This window comes from Pongo pygmaeus, chromosome 8 (genome assembly GCF_028885625.2).
Source record: "Pongo pygmaeus isolate AG05252 chromosome 8, NHGRI_mPonPyg2-v2.0_pri, whole genome shotgun sequence".
NCBI lineage: Eukaryota > Metazoa > Chordata > Mammalia > Primates > Hominidae > Pongo > Pongo pygmaeus.
The window spans coordinates 80,596,344-80,623,802 of record NC_072381.2 but is presented as its reverse complement, the minus strand read 5'-3'; the positions used below and the strand labels follow the sequence as shown (position 1 = coordinate 80,623,802).

The 27,459-nt window shown below is 39.4% G+C and overlaps 1 protein-coding gene across 3 annotated transcripts in view; it reads left to right on the top strand.

Moving 5' to 3' along the window:
* ARID5B (AT-rich interaction domain 5B) overlaps window positions 1–27,459 on the top strand; it is a 200,764-nt gene that overhangs the window by 61,374 nt on the left and 111,931 nt on the right. The window contains exon 1 of one of the 3 annotated variants that reach the window (XM_063669940.1): window positions 20,428–25,527. The exons of the other annotated variants lie outside the window; for them this stretch is intronic. Coding sequence (XP_063526010.1) covers window positions 25,362–25,527 — 166 coding nt within the window. The 5' untranslated portion in view covers window positions 20,428–25,361. Of the gene's footprint in view, window positions 1–20,427; window positions 25,528–27,459 lie in introns of those variants that run through there. 3 annotated transcript variants of the gene reach the window in all.

Here is a 27,459-nt window from a genome sequence, read left to right as displayed (position 1 = left end):
ATCATGCTTAGCCTGGACTTTGTTTCCCTACCTGTTACCTCCTGGTCTAATGGCAGAGATACTGAAAGGGGCACCGACCCACACCAGCCAACTGACCTAGCTCATAGCCACAGGAAGAGCGACATGTCCCTGGGGCAGTGAGAGCGAGACTGCACCCAGAACCACTGTCTCATGACACCACCCCACATCTCAGTTGAAGATCCAGATGGACAGCTGACCTGTATGTCTCTCCCCGACTGGACCAGTTCGGCAGAGCATCCTAGATTCGAGTAAAGAGCAAGACAATTCTTTGTAAAGCCATTGGCCCCACACGAAGCTCCATGGAAAATGATACATGCGGGTGTTAGTGGGAGGTTGAGAACTGCTTGGTGCATTCTTGATTTCTGTGCCTGTGTCCTGATTTCAGGAGACTTCGGTCATCTTTGACTACTGTCATTACTCTAGCCCCTTCTGTGTGCAGTTACTATAGTTGTATCTAGTGTGTTCAAGGCACCGGGGAAGAAATGACCTGTGCCCCCGGCGTACCTACAGCCTTGGCATCATTAGCAACTCTCAGTTAAAGGAGCTTACACACAGAGACAGATGTGCCTGGTGTGAAAAATATTGCCAGGATCTGCCCCAGAGTAATTTTATTTTTGCATGTTTCTGTGGTCCTCAAATCCCTTTTAGATTTGCACCTTTCTTGATTTTGAAGTCTGGGGTCAAATATAGAGACCAACTTACTGGATAATCAGATGTAGTGGGGAGAGAATCAACACACTAGCAACTGTAGGGAATAGGCAGGCATCAGTCTAAATGGACACAAACTTCAGGGCCACAATAGCAGCCAGGGACCCCTTGTGTGTGTCAGGAGTTAACCCTTCAGTGTCTGGACTATAGGGTGTCCAGGAACTCCCAAGGGAAGACCAGAGATAGGGAGGAAGAATCAGGGAGCACTAGGGAGAGGAGATGGGGCAGCGGCTATTTATTAACCTGCAGGGACGTCTCTCAGTGTTTTAAACTGATGAGGCCATTCTAGCGCGTTCTAGCCCTTGCTGCAGTCCTGGTGTCAGTGCGTTAACACAGGGGCAGGAATCTGTCTAGGTTCTGTTTGCAGCTTACTGAAATCCCACCCTATAATGCTTAACTGAATAGTGCTCTTCAAAATGCACCAACTAAAAATAGTTTCATCTGCAGTGTGAACATAGTTTCATATTTATACTAGCATCTGGCCTAAGGAATTGAATACTCCATTCTTTAAATAGCTTCACTCCAGCTCTGGAATACTCTGAGAAGAAAATCTCCCCCAGTCAAACACCTTGTTTACATAGGCATGCTTAAATGCAAACAAGCTCCCTTTTTCAAATGCAGAAGAATATTAATTTGTGAGGCAATGGTGCTTTGGGGTAGTTTTTTGGTGAGTGAAAGTAAAGGGGTTAAGTAGAGAATGAATTTTTTAAATGTCTACTTAGTAAAAGATTTCTGAGATGCCTATTATGTTTTAAATTTTTTATTTTCCTAAATTTGATTTACGAACACATTAATTGTACATGTGAATTTGGAATTCCTTCTTTACCATCACATGTGAAGCCAGTTAGAATGAAGTTCTTGGGAAGAAAAATTTATGCTGCTGCTAATGCCCAACAATAATAGAAATATAAGCCTAGATATACTTTAACTTTTTCTACCAGCAAATGCTTTGGGGCCGGAAATCATTTGCCAGCATGCAATGAATGTACTTTTGTTAGTCTTAGGGGGATACTAATGGTTAGTCCCCATGAAGAAAAATGTGAAAATAACACACGAAAAGGTAAACATTACGAATGGATGGCTAATGATTAGCTGTTACAGTCCAAAGGGGCAGGGTATTTTTTTTATAGTTTTATGACCCTTGCCCAGCCTTTATTGAAAGAACGTTGTATGTTCAGAGTTATATATTTCAAACGTACATCTCCTTTGAATATCTGTCTTTAAAGATAATAGGAAATTTTTTCCATGTTCATTTTTATTTGTAGAGAGAGGAGGATTTTAAATGTATACTAGTTTTAACTCTGTATTAAAGAGGAGGAACAATTATTTTTTAAAATCCCATTCATGAACACAGAGAGTAAGATATAATAATATACCTTTACCCTCCACCCACCCCAGCCATCCTGAAAATGAGTGAATATAGGGCAGTATGATTACTCTGTCATGTAGATGAGTTAGTATTCGGTACATTACTACCACAGTATAGTTACGATATGTCCCTCTCTGAAGTGAATGGTTTTTGTGCATATACGTCAATTCAGAAAAAAATATTTTTTTCTATTTAAAATAAAAATGGCTTTTTTGAGTCCCCAAGGGTGCTATTTTTACAACTTACAAGAACTACTTTAGTAAATAAAAGAATGTCAGTAGAACACCGGCCACTAAAATGTTAACATATGGGTATATTTGAGGAGTAGTAACATAAAGGCAACTTTTCAGTCATTGATGTTAAAATTAGATTTGAGGCCATAATCTCAAAGAGGTAGGCCAGGGGTTGTTTTTCATGGTCTACGAAAATAAATGCTTTGGTTGAACTAAAGTTATGTGCATTATCTGGGAAACATTGAAATGTCTTAATTTAGACATCACTTTCATTTTTCACCAGTGGGACTTTTCTAGATGAAAATCTAATCTTGTTCTAAATCATCCTTTTAAAATGTTTTTCCCCATTACAAATGTAATATGTTTGTGTTGCAGAAAGTAAAGATATGCAAAAAGAAGAGATAAAAATCAGCCATAGTCCCACTATGCAGAGGCTTACCACTGTTAATGGTTTAATTCCAATTTACTATATTTTCTTTTTACTAAGATGTCACTGATTGTATACAATGCATCATCGATTTCACAACAGCTTTTGGGGAATAGGAAACCATTTCATTCTAAATATATGCATGATTTTAAGATATATACTGATTTCAGAAAGTTAAAAAGTGGTGAGGAGAGGCAGGGAGCACGTTTTAAAATTGGTTTTTAAAAGCCAGCTCTGGCCCTCCTCCCTCAAGAAGTCATCTTTCTCCCTGTGTTTCCAGCTCACAGTGAATGCTCTCCCTAGTCTAAGACTCCTAGAACTGTAAGGAATCGCAAAAATTCAATCTAATTTTATTTGCATCCATCACAGTAATTTTCCCATTGTTCTCTCAGTGATATTGAGGTTACTTGCCTTACACAACTGTAGATTTTTTTTCTCACATGCTCTGAATTTTAGAAAGTTCTTTGTTTTTACATGGACCAAATACCCTGGCTTTGCCACATTTTCCCGTTGAGACTAGTTCCCTTAAGGCACCCCATAAGATAAGGATATAAACTCTTATCCCACATGAAAGTCCTTCAGATACTAAAAGCAGTAATCTGTTGCTTTCAAGAGCTCCTGAAATCTTCCTGTTTCTTCTGACATCTCCTAATTTCTAGGTGAAACATCCCTGGTGCTTTCAACCTGGAGTATTCCTTAAAGTGCACCTCTGTCATGTGCTTCAGTTAATCAATGCTCATTTAAAAATGCTGCCTGCAGACCATATATGTTGTGTAACCAATGTGGCATATTATAAGCTCTATAACATTTTTTATCCTGGACCAATATTTCCATGAATTCTTCCCACATTTTATTATTTCTCACTAGCAGTACTCTGTATATTGGCTCATATAGAAATAATGGTTAGCTCAGAAAACCGGGCCTTTTTTCCCCCAAAAAAAGGGGGAAAAAATCTTACGTATGTAAGATTGCGTTTTCCCTTACTAGATTTAGCATTAATACTATCTTTAGGCCATTTTTTAGCCCTTTAAGAGCATTTTGCTCTTCACTCACATACATTTGGATTATATCTTCCAATGGTGTCATCTGCAAGTTTGAGAAGGCTTCTATAACTTTACTCAAGCAGCTGACTAAAACAAGCAAACACCAAACAAATATGAACCACTATTATTTGGATGTTACCATTTTTCTACTTTAAGATATATCTTCCTAACTTGACTCCAACCTAGTGTCTTACAGGAAGAAGCTTATCTTACCGGTCAATATTTGTATTATCCAGAGCTCTTAGTTCAAAGTAAATTTTTAATTGATCCATTGGCCGTTTGTGAATCATGTGTCTACCTTGCTTATCTTCAGCCACCACCACAATTCTTTGTGTGTGAACACAGGGGAAATATGTGGTATGAGACAACACATCGAACCTGGCTGGCAATGGTTTGTTCACACAGTGTCATGCACCCTACAGCAAAAAAGTTCTTTTCTTGCATCCATATGCTTTGTTGTAGAATGACAAGTGGAGCCGGTTGATGGATAAATGTGCATCTTTCAGCTTGATGATTTGTACTGTGTAGACAAACTGCCCAAACATTCAATTTTTCCCTTTCCAAGCAGATGTTTTGCTAGAATGTAGACACAGCCTCCAAAAATACCTTTCTGGCTTGTGAATGTTAATGTCTCTCTTATGTGTGTGCCATTTACAACAGAAAATATAATACTGGCATTTTATTTCAACAGAATGTTGGAAGTACAGATCGATGTTGTAAAGGTGAGTTGTCCAGGCCCATGAAACAGTTCATATAACCTTTTGGTTTGGAAATACTTGTTGCATTCTTGTAGATAACCATCTATTTGTACATACTTATTTTTCTTGTTTTATTCAGTAAACACTTAAGGGCCTATTATGCCCAGGCTCTATTAAGCCTTGGATTTTTAGAAAAATTATTGAAAATGCACATTTTCTTATTGTATGGCAAGTGGGTGGGAATGGCTCATTTCATGAAAATTACCTAAGTAAGAATTTATAGGTCTATAAACACACCTAATCCAGTGTGCCACAATACTAATACATTTAACATGGCAAGCCAGCACACACACACATATTTATACACACACACACACAAACACAGTTTCACCAGGCAGTACTTACCCCCTACCGACAATGCCCTCTGACATTTTCTTTTCTATTATATCCTATTTCATTTTTTTTAAATGCTAGTTGCAACCCACCCGATTGGTTTTATAATCCTATTAATGGGCTACAAAACTCAGTTTAGAAAATACTAATATACACATAATCGTTTTGCCTGGTGTCTCTTTCTGGTTAAGCACACTATTTCCAAACTTAACTAAGTGTTTATGGATCCAAATTCGGCTAATAGATACTTAGGTTCTTCCAACCCTGTAACAATCCCTGCAGAATTTGCATTTATTTTCCAAAGTCTAAAAATGAACCCTTTCAAGGTATCCTATTTCTAAGGCACCATTACTGGTACAGTTCCGTACTCTTTTTGGTAATCTAATATATTGTCATATGTTACTAAGCTACCCATGTCTAAAACAGAATAACCCCATAGCACAAGTCCATTTATGACACAGTGCCCTTGATTTTTCAAAATATGTGGATAGGTTTGCTGTTCTTCTCATACACAGTGTATTTTAGGAATACATCTTTTAGGCATTGTCTGAATTAGTGTATTACTCCTTGATAGAGAAAGAGTGATAATTCCTGCTTTTTGCCCAGGACCTAAGAGAAACTGCTTTCAACAATCCCAAAGACAAAGAAAAGCTTCTATTTATAGGCTTCATGTGGTTTCTAAAGTTTTAACCAAAGTGAATAGAACAATAATAAATTGCTTTCACATTTCTGCCCATAGAATTGTTTATTTAGTGTTTTCTGTAAAACAAGAGGCCTTCCATCCACATGAAAAGACTGTATTTTGATTGCCTGGGAGATTCAAAATGATTTCTAATCTTGCCACAACTGTCTTCTGCTGTATAAATGAAATGTTTCATTTTCAAAGAGACTGTCAGGATATTCTGAAGAGAGTTCCTTAGCTGCTCTGCAATACCCTCCCCGCCAAATAAAGTGCTTTGTTTTGTATTTTCCAAGAGAACAATGGCATTACTTCTTATATTGGAAGATACGATTTTCAGCAAGTCCTAAAATGCTTATTTGCTAGCAGTTTGTTTCATCAAGTTCCTCATAGGAATATCTTATTTAATTCACTTACAACCAAGAATTCCCAGTTTTGTAAGGTGGTCAAACAGGATAGTAGCCTTCTGCATGTGGAAAAGGAATTGAACCTATAGTATGCAATATGCACACTGTTATCCTTTTTTTTTTTCAGTCATGGTAATAAGTGTCTACAACAAAATTCCCTTCCTTCGTTGAAATAGACAGGTCTTTGCTCGACAGCTGGACAGACCATACCAGCCATACCAAGGGACCTGGCATTTTGTGAAGGTGTTGAGGACGACTGAGTTGAGTTTACCAAATCAGCCTTCTTGACCCTTCGGCTTAGCATTTTCAAGTCATTGATATTCTCTTACACCTGTGCTGCTGATCTCTAGACCTGCCATGAGTGTGAAAGAGGCTTAGTTTTTTTAATGACACTTTACCCAACCAATTTTCACTCAAGAATCTTCATATTCTACTGTCTCACAATCAGAATAAATTGACATTTTCCTCACTCAGTTTACTAGGTGCTTTAATTGTGTTTAGAAATAGCCTTTTGATTCTTTTGGATTTGTTTTTTGCCCTAAGAGTCTTGATTTCTATGCTAAATTACCTGACAAAACTCACTCTTCAACATCCATTAAGGGGATTTAAAAAATATAATTACACTTAAAACACTAGAAAGAGTCAAGTTTTTAGCATATATTATGGCTTGCCAGTACCAGCAAAGTGACTTAACATCCAAATAGAGAAAAATAGTTAGCCAGTTCATTCATTATGTTGATATGATCAGGTCTCCAAGATGCATTTAATCAATATATTCTGCCTTGATTAGCCATATTGAAATACTTGAAAACATAACCTACAATATGAAAATCAGACATACTTATAAATGCCAATAGCTTTTATTTAGAGTCAACAAGTGATGAAAAAGCTCTTACTTAAATAAATTGACTTTGAGAACAAGAATGCAAACAGAAACATGATTCATTCATTTTATAATTGTTTTTCCCTGCTGTGGACATTAGCCTTTGGCATATGGTCTTTGACCATAATCTATGGGTAGATATAGCCAGGGCACTGGAGGAACATGAAGGTGAATTCCAGTTGGGTAACACTGGAGAATTCCAGTTAAAACAAGGTTGACTAAAATCTACAATACACTGTAACATAGACAAAAGAATTGTTATTGTAGATTAAATGTATGTAGAAGATATAGAAGGATTATTGTGTCTGTTTCAGATGTAATTTCATGCCTGAGAATTTACATTGAAGGAAAAATGGTCTGGATCCCATTAGCGAAGGCCCTGTTTTGCTGTCAGTTTAATTAAATGGAAACTGCTGGCAAGAGCGCCGAGGAGGTTGATAGAAGCAATGCTATTTTGTATGTTGGAACAGGAAACTGTTAGGTCTTCCAGTTTGAAAAGGATACAAAAATGAAACCTGTGATTCATTTTTGTTTACAAACTCCTTCCTAGTTTACAATGACCTTAGTGATAAATTAACTAAAATAAGTTATACATAGTGAGCAGGACAATAGCTTGATCCCAAGATATGAAATACTAATCTCTGATGAAGAAGGTAGAACTTATTTTTATGTGACTTTCCCCCTAAACAATGGACTCCTCAACAAAAGTAATTGTTTCCTTTGGTTTATTTTTCTGTAAGTAGATTGAGAAAAGGAGGAGGGGTATTAGTTTGCTTTTAAAGTGTGTGTGTGTGTGTGTGTGTGTGTGTGTGTGTATAAAACAAAAGAAAGAGAATAAAAAAGAAAGAAAAGGGAAAAAGAGTAAAATAGAGACCCTGGAACAGTGATTTATCTGTTAAGTGTATTTGGCATCATGCCTTTTGGCTGGAATTTTTGAGAGAAACATATTTGGTTTACTTTAATGGGCAAAAGCGCTGAACCTCATTTGTAGAAAAAAAAAGTGCATGTTTTCTTTTCCCTTTTTCAGTTCAGTTTATTATATCTTGACATTCTGTCTTGTAATTGAATAGTAATTCTGGATTTAGAGTGGAGAAGAAAGAAATTTAAGTCAGTCCTCCTCCCCTCCTTATGTTTCAGAGAAAAGGACTAGCTGATCCCAAAGTTTTATCTTTTTTCACAGCCACCCTTTGAACTGGCACCAAAAAAATGATTGTTTAATTTTGCTGAAACTCTGTAGCTGTCTTTGTTCCTTGACTATGCTGAGGGTTGTTGATATGTTTGTGTCTATTCTAATAATGCAAAGTCAGTATGTGTTATCCGATGGAAATTTTCAATCTCAGTTAAGGAAACAGATTGGCAGTGAAAGTATTCTATTAGATATTGTCATGGTGGATACATGACATTTTGCATTTGGCAAAGCCTGTAGAACTGTACAACACAGAAAATGAACCTTCATGTAAACTGTAGTCATTATTATAATAATGCATCAATATTGTTTCACCAGTTTTAACAAAGGTACCACACTAATATATTAATTTTTTAAATGTTTTGCATGAAGATACTAGCAGGAAAAAAAAAATGTCAGTGGCATGTAAACCTAAATTTAATTTTTTCCTAACTTGGTGCAGCTATTTTATCATTATTTTTAATTGAATATATATTGGATTGTCATCTTCTTGCTAGTTGTGTTGAGGGAGATTTATCAGAGTTACAAAAACATGAAAGTTCGGTATATTTATTTCAAAAAGGCATGAGCAAATATTTGAGCCATCCAACACTGAAGAACTTATAGGAGGTTATTTTCTTTCTCTATGTCCACATGTTTTTCATAATCTCTTTTAATTGTGCTTATTTTGTTATAATAAAAATAATCCATGTTTATCATAAGACAATACAAAGAAACAGAAAGAAAAAAATTATCCAGAATACCACCATACTGAGATAACTAGTACTGATATTTGCCTGTTATTCTGTATTTTTTATCTGCTTATATGTTAGATATTAATTTTTAACATTATACTGTATCTCTAGTCTTATATCATGCTTTTTCTTTTTTTTTTTTTGAGACAGAGTTTTGCTCTTGTAGCCCAGGATGGAGTGCAGTGGTGCCATCTCAGCTCACTGCAACCTCCGCCTCCCACGTTCAAAGGATTCTCCTGCCTCAGCCTCCTGAGTAGCTGGGATTGCAGGTGCCCGCCACCACATCCGGCCAATTTTTTGTATTTTTAGTAGAGATGGGGTTTCACCATGTTGGCCAGGCTGGTCTCAAACTCCTGACCTCAGGTGATCCACCTGCCTCGGCCTCCCAAAGTGCTGGGATTACAGGCGTGAGCTACCACTCCCGGCCTGTATCATGCTTTTAAAAAAACTTAATATGCTCTTTCACACAGTAAATATTCATCTGTAGCATCATTTTTAGTGATGGACTCCACTGTATTCTATTATGGAAGTGCCATAGCTTATGTGACTATCCCCCTATTGCTGGACTTTGGATTTTTTCCTCCAGCTTTTGTATATAATAAACAGTGCTCTCAGAGACATCCCTGAAGTTACATTATTATTTCTTTAGGATAAACTCCTAGAAGTGGAGCTTGTCAGATCAAAGTTCAAAGCAGAATTCTGAGACTTTTCCTAGGTGCTGGTCAAACTGTAAAAAACATTTTCGGTAGAATTAGGATCTTGTGTATATTGAAAATCCCTCAATGATTGCATTTGCTACAGCCGGTGTGAAATGAACCAATTTATTATCAAGTTTCATGAGAAGTTGGGCAAACTTAGATATAGCCAATCTTGGACAGACTTGTACTTTCTGTGCAGAACATGTTTCTATATCCAGAATTCTATCTCCAGCTCTCAGACTATGATGAGGAAAGACAACCCAACACTAAGAGAGCTCCTGATCATTCCCTCCTCTACCTATGAGAACCGTCCACAATGACCCTCTGAGGGCCTATATTTGTACAAGGCTTCCAGTTGAAGAGACACACCCAGTGCCCTTTAGAATGTTCTGGGTCTATGCTGTTTGTGTGGAGCGGGGGAGGGGAAAAAGGGTGGTGACGTTCTTCTCCAGTCTCTGCTCTCACAGGGGAATAGAGGAACCTCATTAGAAAACTAGCAAAATGATAGGCTGAGACCCTCTGTGAAAGGGTTAACCCAAAAGGTTCTTGTAGCCAATGAGCATTTATCCTGATGATGTCACAATGCTGATATCAGGGGCTCCAGGGCTCTGGGGAGTTCATTATGAAATCACTCAGAACTGGAAACATTCATTCCACTATTTGTGGCTTTTTTGATAAACAAGGATAAATTGAAGTTTTAATAGACTGGGGCTATATTTGTTGCTCCAGGTTCCTGAAGATCATTATTTTTAGTCATACTTAAATTGACACACACACACACACACACACACACACACCAGATGCCAGTGTAAAAAATGGGAGGGGGAAAGCTTTTAATCTTTGTTATTGATTTTCTGTGTGTACAATTTTATCTAAAGAGTATGGTTTACCAGCCATTGTGGGGCTAGGCTTTAATGCCAATAAAAAGCTTTGCTTGATCCTTAGAAAATAAAATGAGATATTCAGGCAGCTAGTTTATTTTATTTCTTTTCTTTTCCACATCAAGACAGTATTTCAAATAATTAGGTTGATTTATGATTACAAATAGTTCTAAGATGTAAGATGCTTTTACAGTGCAGTGTGGGTTTATTGTATCTGGCCTTATCCAATTATAAAATCGAGTTTAGTCATGTAATGATTCTTTAACTAAAATATCAATCACAGTGAATGGACTTTTGCGATGTATATACTGTGAGGCTATTTTGAGCTTCTCTCTTTAAGGCACCCGCACATCTGAATATGCTTACTTGGCTTTACTCTTTAACATATAAGAACACATGAAACTTTGGCTAAATTTAGCCTCTGGAGTCCAATGCACATGCTTGGTGACAGCAAAGGGAGAGGTTTTGACAACAAGCAGGATATGATACACCAGAGTAATTATTTCCGCAAGACAATGAGCATTCTACATTATTTGTACAAATAACGCAAAGTGATTATTTGGTTGTGCCATTGTAATGAGACAATAAAGATCATATTTAATTTAAAACAGTATCTTCTAGGGTCTTTTTTATTCTGAGTATTCTGGACTACTAAAACAAACTTGATTTGCTGCTATGGTTAACAATCACATTTTAAGGAGGGGACAGAGAGAAAGAGAGAGAGGAGAACAAATCTTTCCCTCTCTTCCCATTAACTCTAGCATTCCAGAAATCATGATAAGGATATGTGGGACAGGAATGTTGAAATAAGTCACTTATTTCACTATTTTTCCATATTGTTCACATAACCGTTTATTTATAATAATTTGAGTAATCTCAGAGTTCCTCCTAAAGGCTTTTTTTGGCCTGGATAAAAAGTACAGCTTTAAGATATTTCTCCTAAAATAAATTTGAGACAGTCTCATTTATAGTCAGCAGTGCCTTGATTACTTGCAGACACACTGGAAATTTACATGCGCTTTTCTCCTTTATAAAACACTGATCTGTTCATATCATTAGTTCCCTCATGACTAGTGCTTGGCTGCTTGCCAAGCGGTCTAAATCTGTAGTTGTAAATCGTGAGTTGAAATAGCAGAAAGTGGATTTGTAACTTAAAAAGTGTAAACAGTTTGGAAAATGAAGTAATTTTGGAGTATGATTGATTGCCTTGTGATTGTACTTTAAATTAGCCTGGGGTCTCGGGGGCAGATATGTGCTCTAACTGCTTATTATACATTTTCAGTTTTCGAAGGAATAATAGCATTGTTGGTAGGCTTTTAAACAATGTATGCATCTCCTGGAGTGACCTTTTAGGAAATGAATAGTTTTATTGTGTGTCCATTACTTTGCCTGAAACAACATTTTTGAGTTATTAATTTGACTTGTTCTATAAATAACTCAAAATGCAAAGCAGCTGTGCAACCCAGAGCATAGTATATCATGCTTCAGAACCACTGTTTGAGATGGATAATCCACAGAACAAATGGTTTCTTGGGTGATACATTAATAATGTTTCTGGAGCCTCTGGTTACCAAAGATTAGCCCCTCAATATTGCAGAAGCCAAAAATTATTATTAAGGAGGACAATCGATTAGTTGGCCTTCCAACACACTGGAAGTAGAAGTCTGCTTTTGTTAAAAGGATCCCAGTTCACTTAACAGCATAAATAGAAAGTGGGAGTAGCTCAGTGGGTAATGTCTGGACAAAGTGTAGCAGTTGTGACAGAGGAGAAAGACTTGGAGTTAGAAAGCCTGAGGCCAGATGTCTTTTTCTCTCATTTACCAGCTGAGTCATCCTAGACAAGTCACTGAGTCTCCGATCCTCTTTTTTTTTGGCCACCAGTAAAGTGGGTATAAGAATTCCAACCCTGCAAAATTGTTGTGAGATTGAAATGATTTAAAAGATTTGAAAAAGATTTTATAAGTATTAAATGGTCTATATTGCACGAGTACCATCATTATTATTAGAACTATTGTCACTGCATTACTCTTACACTGTCTTTGGTGACTTTGCCTGTCTATTAATATCGAGAATAGCTGATGGATGTAAATTCTGAGCAATAGTCTTATTCACTCTTTGCTTTCATAGGGAGCAATCTAGAAATAATTTTTATATATTAATAATAGAATTCCAGTTTTTGAGTATGGAAACAATTTTCCCAATATAGCTATTTCTTTGTATTTATTACTTCTTCCTTGTCTAACTCAGCATTTTTGGGGGAATCACATTTTGTTTCCATGTTTAGAGAGGAAGAATCTCAGTTCCTTAAGCATTTATTAGAGCTTTTAATACATGTCAGACAGGGCCTGGGTTAAGCACTAGGAATACAGTGGTGAAAGGAATGTAGTCTTTGCCTTTATAAATATCCATGCCTTCAGGCATACTTTGCCAGTAGAATGCTCTTCAGTGATGGAAATGTTCTGTATCTCTGTTCTGTGTCCACTAAGTATGGCTACACGTAGCTGTTGACCACTTGAAATGTGGCTAATGTGACTGAGAAACTGAATTTTTAGTGTATAAAATTTATTTTGTTTTAATTAATTTGACTTTATATTACCGCATGCAGCTATAATGGCAAAAACTGCAGTTACTTTTGCAACAACGTAATAGAAGCTATTCTATTGGATAATCCAGCTCCAGAGTAAATGGCTTTAATTGCCAGTTTGGAAGGTACAGTGGGGTATTTCATAGACACGTGGAAGCCTAAATGACTGTGTATATTTGCTCCCTAATGAAGCACAATGCCAAGGCTCGGGAAATTGGTGTTTGGATAGTACCAATGGAAAAAAAGCAGATGGATTGCTTTTTAGAGTGTATGCTGTTGAAACATCGAATTGGTACATACTGATGGGGAAAATGAATAAAATTCTCAAACAGCGCCTAACCCTGGTGAGCAGGCAAAGATCGTGGTGCCGCTGAAACTCTGCCAGCGGGAGAATGTTCATTGAGTCAGTGGAAGGTGGTTTGGAGCATGAACGCCCAATAGACATGTTTGCAAGATTTACAAATGTTGAACTACAGAATAAGTGACTCTCTGCCACACAGGATCTTAAATTATGTAGCACTTCACAGTTCCATTTTGAGTTATCCAAACTCATTTGCGTCTGTGGGAGAGAGAAACTTTTTCTTTTTTTTTTTTTATTATACTTTAAGTTCTAGGGTACATGTGCACAACGTGCAGGTTTGTTACATATGTATACATGTGCCATGTTGGTGTGCTGCACCCATTAACTAGTCATTTACATTAGGTATATCTCCTAATGCTATCCCTCTCCCCTCCCCCCACCCCACAACAGGCCCCAGTGTGTCATGTTCCCCTTCCTGTGTCCAAGTGTTCTCATTGTTCAATTCCTACCTATGAGTGAGAACATGCGGTGTTTGGTTTTTTGTCCTTACAATAGTTTGCTGAGAATGATGGTTTCCATGGATGGCTTCATCCATGTCCCTACAAAGGACATGATCCTTTTTTATGGCTGCATAGTATTCCATGGTGTATATGTGCCACATTTTTTTAATCCAGTCTATCATTGTTGGACATTTGACTTGGTTCCAAGTCTTTGCTATTGTGAATAGTGCTGCAATAAACATACGTGTGCATGTGTCTTTATAGCAGCATGATTTATAATCCTTTGGGTATGTACCCAGTAATGGGATGGCTGGGTCAAATGGTATTTCTAGTTCTAGATTCTTGAGGAATTGCCACACTGTCTTCCACAATGGTTGAACTAGTTTACAGTCCCACCAACAGTGTAAAAGCATTCCTATTTCTCCACATCCTCTCCAGCACCTGTTGTTTCCTGACTTTTTAATGATCGCCATTCTAACTGGCATGAGATGGTATCTCATTGTGGTTTTGATTTTCATTTCTCTGATGGCCAGTGATGACAAGCATTTTTTCATGTGTCTGTTGGCTGCATAAATGTCTTCTTTTGAGAAGTGTCTGTTCATATCCTTCGCCCACTTTTTGATGGGGTTGTTTGTTTTTTTCCTTGTAAATCTGTTTGAGTTCTTTGTAGATTCTGGATATTAGCCCGTTGTCAGATGAGTAGATTGCAAAAATTTTCTCCCATTCTGTAGGTTGCCTGTTCACTCTGATGGTAGTTTCTTTTGCTGTGCAGAAGCTCTTTAGTTTAATTAAATCCCATTTGTCAGTTTTGGCTTTTGTTGCTGTTGCTTTTAGTATTTTAGACATGAAGTCCTTGCCCATGCCTATGTCCTGAATGGTATTGCCTAGGTTTTCTTCCAGGGTTTTCATGGTTTTAGGTCTAACATTTAAGTGTTTAATCCATCTTGAATTAATTTTTGTATAAGGTGTAAGGAAGGGATCCAGTTTCAGCTTTCTACGTATGGCTAGCCAGTGTTCCCAGCACCATTTATTAAACAGGGAATCCTGTCCCCATTTCTTGTTTTTGTCAGGTTTGTCAAAGATCAAATAGTTGTAGATGTGTGGTGTTATTTCTGAGGGCTCTGTTCTGTTCCATTGGTCTATATCTCTGTTTTGGTACCAGTACCATGCTGTTTTGGTTACTGTAGCCTTGTAGTATAGTTTGAAGTCAGGTAGCGTGATGCCTCCAGCTTTGTTCTTTTGGCTTAGCATTGACTTGGCAATGCAGGCTCTTTTTTGGTTCCATATGAACTTTAAAGTAGTTTTTTCCAATTCTGTGAAGAAGGTCATTGGTAGCTTGATGGGGATGGCATTGAATCTATAAATTACCTTGGGCAGTATGGCCATTTTCACGATATTGATTCTTCCTACCCATGAGCATGGAATGTTCTTCCATTTGTTTGTGTCCTCTTTTATTTCGTTGAGCGGTGGCTTGTAGTTCTCCTTGAAGAGGTCCTTCACATCCCTTGTAAGTTAGATTCCTAGGTATTTTATTCTCTTTGAAGCAATTGTGAATGGGGAGTTCACTCATGATTTGGCTCTCTGTTTGTCTGTTATTGTTGTATAAGAATGCTTGTGATTTTTGCACATTAATTTTGTATCCTGAGACTTTGCTGAAGTTGCTTATCGGCTTAAGGGGATTTTGGGCTGAGACGATGGGGTTTTCTAAATATACAATCATGTCATCTGCAAACAGGGACAATTTGACTTCCTCATTTCCTAACTGAAAACCCTTTATTTCCTTCTCCTGCCTGATTGCCCTGGCCAGAACTTCCACCACTATGTTGAACAGGAGTGGTGAGAGAGGGCATCTCTGTCTTGTGCCAGTTTTCGAAAGGAATGCTTCCAGTTCTTGCCCATTCAGTATGATATTGGCTGTGGGTTTGTCATAAATAGCTCTTATTATTTTGAGATACCTGTGGGACAGAAACTTCCAAAGGTACTAAGTGTGAAATGCAGCCAGCCACGACACAGCTCATCGGGAGAATTCCATGGGAGACCCGAGTACAGGTGGCCTGCCGGTGGGAGGTGCTGCACCCAAACCTCTGCAGCACTGGACAGTGATGCATTTTTGCAAGCCATCTGAGTTCCTCAAAGTCCTTTCTTAGGTCCTCCATTAGTGAGTTTCCTCTGGGAGAGGAAGCAACTTTTGGCATTGTGGAACAGTTATTTAAATACTTGTGGCAAAGAAGAAAAGTCTAATATTAGAGCAGGAACGGAGACTTTAGACATCATGGAATCCAATCTTATTTTTATTTTTAAAATTCCATGTTCCTGGTGAGCCATGTAGATCGTAGAAAGGATTTCACAGAGTCGATGGGAGAACCGGAGGAGGGCTTGGTTTACATCCACACTCCATGCAAACACTAACGTCATCACTCCCAGCCAACACTTCTCCCCGTGACTCTTCAACTGGTTCCCAATTGGAGGTCTTTTCTCCAGGCTTCTCCCACATGGAGGCCCCTTTTGCAGAACACCACTGCCAGGACTCACCCCTTCCAAATGTCCTTCCCCAGCTCCAAGTCCTTAGCAAACCAGGGGTCTACCCTCTATCCAGGTCTGGCACAAACAGTAGCCACAGCAACCACAGTGATTAGGGCCCACAGTACTTTTAAGGACCCACAAAAATGCCTTTAGTCCTTTTAAAATAAGAAGAAAACACGATGAACTTTTCAGTCGAAAAATATGTTTTAGGCTGAGCGCGGTGGCTCACGCCTGTAATCCCAGCACTTTGGGAGGCCAAGGTAGGCGTATCACCTGAGGTCAGGAGTTCGAGACCAGCCTGGCTAACATGGTGAAACCCCGTTTCTACTGAAAATACAAAAAATTAGCCGGGCATGGTGGCACATGCCTGTAATCCCAGTTACTCAGGAGGCTGAGGCAGGAGAATCACTTGAACCCGGGAGACAGGGGTTGCCGTGAGCCAGGATCGTGCCATTGCACTCCAGCTTGGGCAACAAGAGCGAGACTCCGTCTCAAAAAAAAAAAGAAAAATATGTTTTAATACATTATTTATATATTTGTCTGTATACCAATGTAGTCCTAAAATGTGACTTTTAATCTTTTCCTATGGAGGAAGGGGTTCAGGAGGGCAAAGTGCCTAGAGGCTAATGGAAGCCAGAGGCAGTGCTGTCTTTACCTGGTCACATCCTCCCTAGAAGACAGTGACCCCATCATTTTACAGAGCCAGAGAATGAAGCCCTTCTTTGCCCATGGTTACAAATCCAGTGCCTGCTTCATATTTCTCCTCCTTATGCTGCCTCTTCATAAGACATCACCTTGATTTCTTCTTAAAACGATTTATTCTGGGGCTGATTTTTCCCAACCATAATGTAATTGTACTTTAATCAATAAAAAATTTCCTGTGGAACAACTGGGAAGGGTGGGGAGGAGAGAAGCCCAGCAAATGTGAATTGTTGTTTATTTGTCTCTCTTAAACAATGTTTCACGTTAAACCAGTTGCAAATGAAATGAATTGTATTATAACCATCTTGGAAAAATAGCTGCTGATCTCATAAATTCATCGAGCTTCCTGGTTCCAAAGCCCTCTCTTACAATAATAGTAAGTGTTGCTGTGCTCAGTAAATATCTGCCTCCACTTAGCCGGTAGTGAAGGAACTAGAATGACAAACCCAGGATGGGCCCCCTTCTGCCTCCTCCAAAATCACAGGTTTTGTGCTGGCCCTGAACAGGAATGGAGAGGATCATGGCTTCCCAGGACAGTGACTATCATCACTCACCCAGTAGGTTGCTCCTCTGGGCTCCTCCACTACCTTGCATCTGTTCTCAGTGCTGCTTCCGTGGCATCTGCCTTTGTGTCATCGGTTCATCTGGGCACAGGCCTCTCTCAGAACTTATAAGCAGTGGCTATGACTGTGGGCTTTGGAATCAGACAGACCTGGGTTCCAGAGTCACCTTGAACAGGTTGCTTAATCTCTCTAAGCCTCAATTTCCTCATCTATAAAATGGAAGCAGTAAACTTATCCCTCATAGGGTTGCTACAGTGATTAAATACACATTAAGGGCTTAGCGCTTGCCTGTCTGTAGTGCATGTTCAGTCAAAGGCAGCTGTATTCTAGCAGGACACTGCAATAACTGAACACTCTTGGTGGGTAGGCTGAGTTTTATTTTGTTTGTTTGTTTGTTTGGAGACAGAGTCTTGCTCTGTCACCGAGGCTGGAGTGCAGTGGCGCAATTTCGACTTACCGCAATCTCTGCCTCCCGGGTTCAAGCGATTCTCCTGCCTCACCCTCCCAAGTAGCTGGGATTACAGGAGCATGCCACCACACCCGATTAATTTTTATATTTTTAGTAGAGACGGGGTTTTGCTATGTTGGCCAGGCTGATCTCAAACTCCTGACCTCAAGTGATCCACCCGCCTCAACCTCCCAAAGTGCTGGGATTATAGGCGTGAGTCACCATGCCTGGCCTGAGGTTTTTATCTTTTTTTTCCCTGTAGTTTGGCATTAAATGTCATAATGACTGTGGTGTTAATAAACATCAGGAAGTGTGCTTGGCAGTTTGCAAACTGGACCTTATCTTACCTGTTCAGGTGTGTGAGATCTTCTCAGAGATGGAACAAGTTCCTCAAGTTTATGATCTCAAAACCCACAATGTCTGTTCCTCAATGCAGGTCTCTTAACACCTGTCTGTTACATTATGTTGGTCATCCAAGGATGCATTAAGCAGAAAAGAAACACCTCACCTGGGTGTTACTAAACTCCATTATCCTCCTGTCAGACGTCCATGGTGGGAGAGACTTTGGTCCCCACCAACCTGGGTTTCTGCAGGGTTTCACTACCTGCCTTTTTATAGAGTCTTGTATAAGACAAATGGCATTTTAAGCTGTTTTTCTTTTTGCAGGTTTGGAAATCTTATTTAAATCAATGTAATGAGACACTTTGAACAAAATGTAATCATTCTCACTTCTCCACGTGTTGGAAGAAGCAGTATAGAGTTGGAGACTTGGGGTTAGATTACAGCTGGCTGTCTTCACAGATTTGCATCCTTGCCCTGTGCTCTGAGTTGTCACAGTGTATCAGATAAGTGGGATGTTTTTGCCTCTGTGCTAAGTAAATTACACTCTAGAAGAATTAAGAGGGCTGTTACTTCATGGTGATTTTTTTTAAAAAGTCAGACACCCCAGAACCGAGCTAGAATTGTTGGACCAGTTTTCTTCCCTTTTCTTCCTGGCCTGCTTCATGTCAAGAACAACTGTTCTCCAGTTTTCAAGAAGGCTCTGTTGAAGTGGAAACATAAGCCTCCATTAAAATATAAGGGTTTGTGAGGTCAAGGGAGTCATTACTTTGTCTTTTACAACAAGGATGTATTTATATATTCTGAGTTTAAAAAATGCTTTTAAAGAAGGTGTGAGCAAAGATAAAAATTATTTCTTACGGCTAAAGAAAAGTAGTGTCTTCATTGTTATCCATGAGGGAATAACTCATTGACACTTATAAAAGAGTGTCCTAGCCCAAGATACCATGTGGTGGGAAATATGATTGGAAGAATCTCTTCCACTAACTTGCGCATGAGAATATTTGTTCCAGCTCCGAAGCCTTAGAAACTGTTAGAGAAAGGTGGGAGGGGATTTCGCTGGCCTTGGGAAATGGTAACCTAACACTGGAAGCCCCTTGCTTTTATTCTCCTTATCGTACATGAGAAGATGAGATTTTATTTCCAGATTTCAAAACACGGACCAACTTGAGATAAGAAATAAACCCCCGCCAAGGTGATGAATTATGTTGCTTTTTAATTTAGAAACTGGCCCTCCAATCAGAAAGAGTAAGGATGACTTTAAATAACCAGATTGATTTGCAGGATGGGGCAAAGTAGAGGGATCTGGTGGATCTCAGAGACTCTTTCTTGGCTGCCTAGAACCTCATATTGAGGCTCCTTCAGAGGCTGCTCGTGTGTGCCTCTGACTAAATCCTTAAAATAACTGCTGTTGGAAGTCCTGTAAGTTTCAAAATTTGTTACTGGAGCAAGAAAAGGGTGTGTTGGGTGTCTCACTCGGCTTGAAGTAAGGACCTAAAAGCTTAGCAGCCAATAAAAAGAGAATTTGGGGAAGGTGAATATTAATTTTAGGAAATACAAACCTCAGTTTTCTCATCCAAGCCCTTCCTTTCCTCCTCCTCCCATTTAGAATTGAAAAATTGCAAAGGCTTTGACTTAAAAGGATAAGAAAGAGTAGTGATTTTCTTAAATCGGAGGAGACAAACATAGAATTTTTATAACATGTAATATTTGCTGGTATTTAAGTATACTTTGGTGGTATCTTGGCTGGCGTTCAGAGACTGTTGAAATCATCTTGATTGTAAAAAGTTGCTAAATGGAGCTGTTAAATTGTGCTTCGCAAATTACATTTAGCTGCAAAGTATTGGTTCAGTCTAGGCCTCCTGAATGATAACACCTATTATATAGATGTTCTCTGTCCACATCCCACCTGAGGAAAAAAAAAAATCACATCAGGTTTGAATTTCAGTTGAGGCAAATTTTATATTAGTAATATCTTTCATTATTGAGAGAGATCTCGGCTGCTGACCTGTGTATGAAGCACTTGCCCCATGGAAGTTGTGGCAAGCCAAGTGCCAGAAAAAAAAAAAAATGAAAAAGGAAATATTTAAATGGTAGACTGTGTACTTGACGTATCCATTTTTCTTCTGCATGAACCCAGTCATAATCCAAATTATATTTTTTAAACCCCCTTTTGTTCTTACTGTTGCACCAACCATAGCTTTTGAAATCTCAGACTCAGAGATAAAATACAGAACATCTCTTTCAGAGCTGGGACATAAACACCTTCAAAGTGCTGAGCTCTGGGATGTGCTTTACGTTTTAATTATTCGTCCCCTGGGCTCCACTGTTTCTTTGGGAGCCACCAACTCCTCCTTTGTCTGGAGTCTCATCTGTTTTCTCCATCAATGGAGGATAGGACTGGGAGCTCCCTGAGAGCGGGTGCTGTCATGTTCACCCATGTAAACCCACTGCTGAACACAGCGTTTGGCACTGAGTAGGAACCAAATAAAGGTTCGCTGACTGCATGAGGAAAGCATAGACATTATCCTTGCGTATCCAGTTAATCAGACTTAGTTTACTCTTCCTGGGATCTTGCCCTCAAATGCTGCTTGCATGGTCTCTTTCTCCCTTGAAGAGACTTCATCCGGACATTGAATGTGGTCTTCCTTGAACTGGGGCCAGTGGAGCTTGCTCATGTGGAGGCAGCCGGTGGGGGGGCCTCAGTCAGCTGAGTGAAAGGAGGAAGATGAAGGCTAAGGTTTAGGTACAGCAATCCTCCAATATATCCTCCACTCTTGCTGGAATGGAGATTAGGCCCATCACTACCATGCATGAACGGCAGCCTCGCTGCCTTCAGGATTTAATCAAAAACCCACAGCATTGCCACCAAGGTTCTCTCAGAGTTCCAAACCCATATTCCAGACACAGCACCTAAATTCCAGAGTCCTCACTGGTTCATACCAGCTACAGCCCTGGGGACAGGAGATTCTCCTCTCTCCTTCTGACCTTTTGAGGCAGCAGGGGCAGGCAGACCCACACATCGGGCCCAGATCTATTCTCCAGGCCTCCTTAGCTGTGGGACTGTTGTTAAATTACTTAATCTCTTTTTGGCATCAGTTTGCCCATCTGAAAAATGGGGCTCATAATAACTTCCTTAGAGCTGCCCAAAGGAGGAGAGAGAATGTTCATGGCTGACACGCTGGAAAGATTAATGAGTCATGGTATTTTAATCTGCCTAGGGAGTTTCTATGTATCCTTCAAAACTTAGCTTGAGGGGTTTCTCTTCCCTGCAAAGACTTTCTTCACTCTCTTTGCTACCAAGGTTCTGCCTCTGCTGTGAGTCTTGTCAGAACGCTTATTTGTATTGGGTTGGTGCAAAAGTAATTGCAGTTTTTGCAATCATGTTTAATGGCAAAAACCACAATTACTTTTTGCACCAACCTAATACATCTGTTCACATGCCCACCACCTTTTCTAGGCTGTACACCCCTCTTTGAAGAGGGATGGTGGCTTTTGGTCTTTATCTTGTTGCCACCTGCTACCTCCTAATCCACAGAAGGTATTCCGTTGGTGTGTGACCAGTCAATAGATGGAAGACCATTTTGATGTTAAATCCTTTTTTTTAACCACATATTATATTAATCCATTTATATGAAATGTCCAGAATAGGCAAGTCTATACAGACAGAAAGTAGATGAGTAGTTGCCAGGGTGTCAATGGGTATGAGGTTTCCTTTTGGGGTGATGAAAATGTTATAAATTGATTGGAGTGATTGGAGTGATGGTTGCATTGTGAGAGTCCCAAAAAACATTAAATTACATATATGTAATGCTATCATTTTTAATCTTATCTTTTTGATGATACAGTGGGTGCAATTGTGTGAGCTACGTGTGTATGATGAGAATCAGGTGGTTGTGGATCTTCGTCCCGGGATCCAAAAAGGAGAAGTAATAGAGAGAAATAATAATACCATTGGCTTCAGTTAGGCTGAAATGTGCTTTCTAAGGGGTTAAAAGTAAAGAATTGTGCTGGTGAAGCGTGTTCTGTGCAATGGTCATCTGTTTTTGAGATTATCTTCCAAATAAGGCAAAACCAAGCTTCACTTAGGGATTGTTTTGAACACAAGACTGGAAGAGATTCTTTAATACTACAGTCTGAAACCAGAAATTTGTGTCTCATAAAAATCACGAGAATTCTCAAAGCCACCAGCCCACTGGAGGTCTCTGAGAGGTGCCTGGGAATACCATGAATCTGACAGGGCTCTTCTCACAGGTTCAGAGTCAAGCAGAAGGCAGCTGGGGTGTGTTGAGAACAGTGTGAGATTTAAAATAGTGCCAGGCAACTTGCCCCTGCCATTAGCTGGATGACCTTGGGCAAGTCATTCACCTCATTGAGCTTCCTGTGTCCTCATGTATAAAATGGGACTATTCTTGACAGACCCTAAGAGAGACTCTAGGAGGATTGAAAGAATCTAAGCACATGAAAGGGCTTTATAAATTTGGAAGTGTTATACAGATGAGTGATTATACCATGCATAATAAACTATTTGTAATTATACAGTGTTAAGCTGGCTGCGTGTGCTGAGAAGGAGAGCTGAAGGGAGCAGGGCGATTGCTGTAATCAACATTTGGGTGTGTTATGTCCCCAAAATGTGATCAGGGAAACACTAACTTGTTGAGGTGAGCCATGAATGACAAAAAAGTGGGGGAGGGTGAGGAAGCAGATGGGAGAGGATTTCATGGTAAAATAAATTCAGGAAAAGCAGCATCTTCCCCCACTACGCATTAAAATGTCCATTAGCATGTTAAAGGCTCCAAGCTGTTTGTGTAACTTTTTGTTAAACTCAGTGTTTCCCATGCTGTGATGCCCCTTTTCCACATAACACTTGGTAACATACTCTCTTCTTTCTCAAGGAACTAGTGTTTAGTGTTCCTTGGCATACTTTGGAAAACAACTTGCAAAGCAATAATCAGACAAGTACCTACGGGGCGTTTACTGTGCGCTACATTAGCCTGACTACTTTGCATCTTTTAACTACTGTTAAAAGATCTCCCAGAAAGTCACCGTTCTTAAGTCCATTTTACAGATTGGGAACCCAAGGCTCAACAAAAGGAACCAAAGGAAGACTATAGAGATGGGGTTAGGGTGAAAAGAACCATGAAGACATTTGGGCACTAGTAAGAAGCAAGAGGAAGACATAGTGCTACCTGGTGAAAGCTGCCGTCAGGGAGGAGCTGTGGCCTTGGCCAGAGCTGCCAGGCCGAAGCAGAGATGGGGCAAAGAAGAAATTCTACAACTTCTCTCTCTCTCCCACATGCGATCTGTTAGGTGTCTCCCATTGGCTGAACAAGCAGAAGCCAGCCAGCCCATGAGGGAGCCCAATGATAAAACATTCAGGGGTCACAGAGCAAGGAAGAAAGAATGAGTAATGGATCCAGGAGTAGGATGAGAACAGAGGGACAGTGAATAACCAGAAAAACAAGCAACATTAATTAAAAGTCTTTCATGTGCTTCGCTTGTTTCCAGGGTGTTAGGAATTCAGACATGCTACAGACCTAGCTCCTGCCCTTCAAGGAACTCATATTCTGGAAAGGAGAGTCCAGCTTGAACAAGTAAATGCAGCAAGTGTTACAGAGTAACTGTATCTTAGAAATTAAGCTGATACTCATGATCCAAAATAGCAGATTTCTGGCAGCAAGACTATATTCTGTAGATCAAGGGTCAGCAGAGCCAGATAGTAAATATTTTAGATTTGTGCTCCATAAGGTGTCTGTAGTAAATGCACCACTCTATAATCACACAACTGTGCCATTGTAGTGTAAAAGCAGCCAAAGACAATATGTAAATGAATGTGCATGACTATGTTGTAATAAAACTTTATTTACAAAAACAGGTGTTGGCCTGAATTTGGCCCATAGTTTGCCAACTCTTGCAAACAGAAATAATCTTAAAGAAATGTCTAAGAGATACCCAGAACAGGGATCTGTAGCACTGGTAACTCATGGTATGAAACCACAGAACTATCACTGGAATTAATATGTTAGTCACGAGCAATTTGTTTATTGTCTTTTATGAGAAAAGAGAAGTAGGTTTGGATGTTAGAGATTGGGGAAAGGAGAATATTTGCTGTGGAAATGATTTTTAGCAGATGGTAGGTACTTTGGGAAAGGTGACTAAACTAGAGCCATCCTCCTGTCTTACATCAGCTTACTCAGTACTAGCCCTGTACAAAAAGGAAGTAAAACAGAGCATATCTGTATCATCAGCTTTCAATGATGTTCTTCCATGGTGCACTGTGACAGCACATTAGAAGGTGCTGGAGTTTTTATATGACTGCTTTGCCGTGAGATTGAATAGTGGTTTCAGTTTCCAGTAGGTTTCATAAGTATCTCTTTCAGCTGTTAAACTACTTTTAGTAATGTGCACCCTAGAAAAAGAAAGAAAGAAATACCCATTCTGAACAACTGGGTGTCATGACAGAAAACAGAGCAGATGGTTTTGTGGACATGGCACCAAGTGAACTTGTAGCTGGTTACAGCAGGAGGATATGTTTAACCCAGAGGAGAGGGCTCTCACCAGGTCTTATAGTTGAAGCTTTTAAGAGATTATTAGTTTACTTTGAATTGATTTTTATTATTCACCAGAAACCAAAGGTGGCAAGCGAGAATCTCTACTAAAATAACTATACTTGCTAACTTTGGGCCTTTGTTGGGGTTTGGGGTATCAGAACAGTGAAATAACAGGCACTGTGAGGCTTTTCCTCCTGTTCTGTTCTCTCCTAGCTGTATTTCAGAACATCTTATCTCAAGATAGTTGGCCAAAAGGAACCTGTACACAGAACAACCTCATTTTTCCCAAGTGCCTCTTCGGACCCAGGACACAATGATTTTAAAATTTCTTTTCAGGTGGACGCTCTAAAGAGAGCTGTGCTGTTCAATATGGTAGCCACTAGCCACCTGTGACAACTAAGCCCTTGCAATGTGGCTTGTCCACTTCAAGAGATGCTATGTAAAATACACACTATATTTTGAGAGCTTACTATGAAAAAATAATATAAATATGTCACTAGTAATCTTTTTTTTTCTTTTACTTTTTTTTTTTTTTTTGAGTCTCGCACTGTCACCCAGGCTGGAGTGCAATGGTGCAATCTCGGCTCACCGCAACCTCTGCCTCCTGGGTTTAAGTGATTCTCCTGCCTCAGCCTCCCAAGTAGCTGGGACTACAGGTATGTGCCACCATGCCTGTCTAATTTTTTGTATTTTTAGTAGAGACGGGGTTTCGCTGTATTAGCCAGGATGGTCTCAATCTCCTGACCTCATGATCCACCCACCGCAGCCTCCCAAAGTGCTGGGATTACAGGCTTGAGCCACCGTGCCCGACCAGTAATCACTTCTGCTGATCACATGTTAACATAATATTTTGGATATACTGGGTTAGATAAAATAGCTTACTAAAGTTAATTTCACCTGTTTTCTGTTTACATTTTCAATGTGTTAATTACAAGTTGGCTCACATTATGTTTCTATTGGATAATGCTACTCTAAAAGATTTTTGAAAAAAATAATCCGTGTATTCCTTTGCCCAGTTTTAAGTGGACATCTACATTTTTAATCATGTTTTGAATAAATTTTGTGTTAATAAGTAAAAAATGTTAAACATGATAGGAAATGAAATAAGATGGTGATTAACTATAATTAGAAGACAGATTACATATGATTTGATAAAAATCTGGTTTAAATCTGTGTTTAATAAAGCACAACAGTTCTAACATAAATTATCTAAAATTTTTATGCATAGGTTTATGCAATTTATGTCAAAAAATCTGGTAGCCTTGCCGCGCATTCCAGCTACACTTTAATGGACCAGCATCCTTAACCTTTATTAGTTTGGCTTTTCTGAATTTAGAGCATCATAACACAGGCCAAAGTACTCTATTTCTAACGCTAAGCTTCCTCTTGAACAGAACTATGTGCAAAAAGGGAAAGATCAAAAGCCTATGGCTTGAGGTTCCTTGATAGATCAATAAAGGAAGCATCTCTAAAACCAATACTTTGATTTGACACTTTAGTGCTCATAATAGGACTAGGGATGGAGGATGGGTGAAGAAGGAGATGGGCTGTTCTGATTGCTGGCTCATTCTTGGGCAGATGCATTAGGGAGTGGAGTAGTATCTAAGTTGAAGATCTGTCCCATCCCTATGTAGGTTCCCTTTAAAAAGTCTTCTCGTACCCTCAAAGGAGAGATTCACCGCTTTGAAGACCACTGATTTAAGATGAGTCACTGACAGAGGCAAGAGGCCTTTTCCCTTCTTTCCTTGTTGAGCTGCCCCAGAAGCCCTGCGGTAAGATGAAGGAAAACAATGCAACCTATAAAAATGCTCTTGACACAGATGTTAGCTCCCAGAAGTCAGTGCAGTTGCAGAGGTGGCTCAGCACTTAGAGCATGGTGGACAAACTCCTCAAGTGGCGAGATTCTTTTATTTTTTAAAGTGACTAAAATGAGATAGCTGCCTAACCACATGACCCTTTGTTTAAAAAGGGCCTGCCAGGCAGTGGCTACAGTCATGTTGGGCAGATAACCTTCTCCAGATTTCTTCAGCCTTTTAGGAAGTGTCATTGGTTCAGAGCCTGTGGTGAACTAATGACATGACTGCCCTTATCCTTTGGAAGAAGGCTCAGATGTTTATTGCAACACCGTCTGTAGGCAATTACGTTTGTCAGCACTCTCAAAGGTCTAGGAGGGATACCAAAGAATTAGGACACTGATTCTGTGCCCTCCAGGATATATTCTAGTTGTGGATTGGAGAGACACCACTTTTCCTCCCCAGAGCAACCAAGCATGAATCTACACAGAAAATATAACCCTTCCCAGATGTTCCCCTCTTTCTCATTGTTGTGTAAAATAGACATAACATAAAATTTATTATTTTAACCATTTTTAAGTGCACAATTCAGTGGCATTAAGTACATTCACAATATTGTGTAACTGTCACCACTATCTATTTCTAGAACTTTTTCACCATTCCAAACAAAAACTTTGTATGCATTAAGCAATAGCTCTCCATTCCTTCCAACCCTCCTAGACCCCCTGCACCTAGCAACCTCTATTCTATTTTCTGTCTCTATGAGTCACCCTGTTTTGTGATTCCACTTTTAAA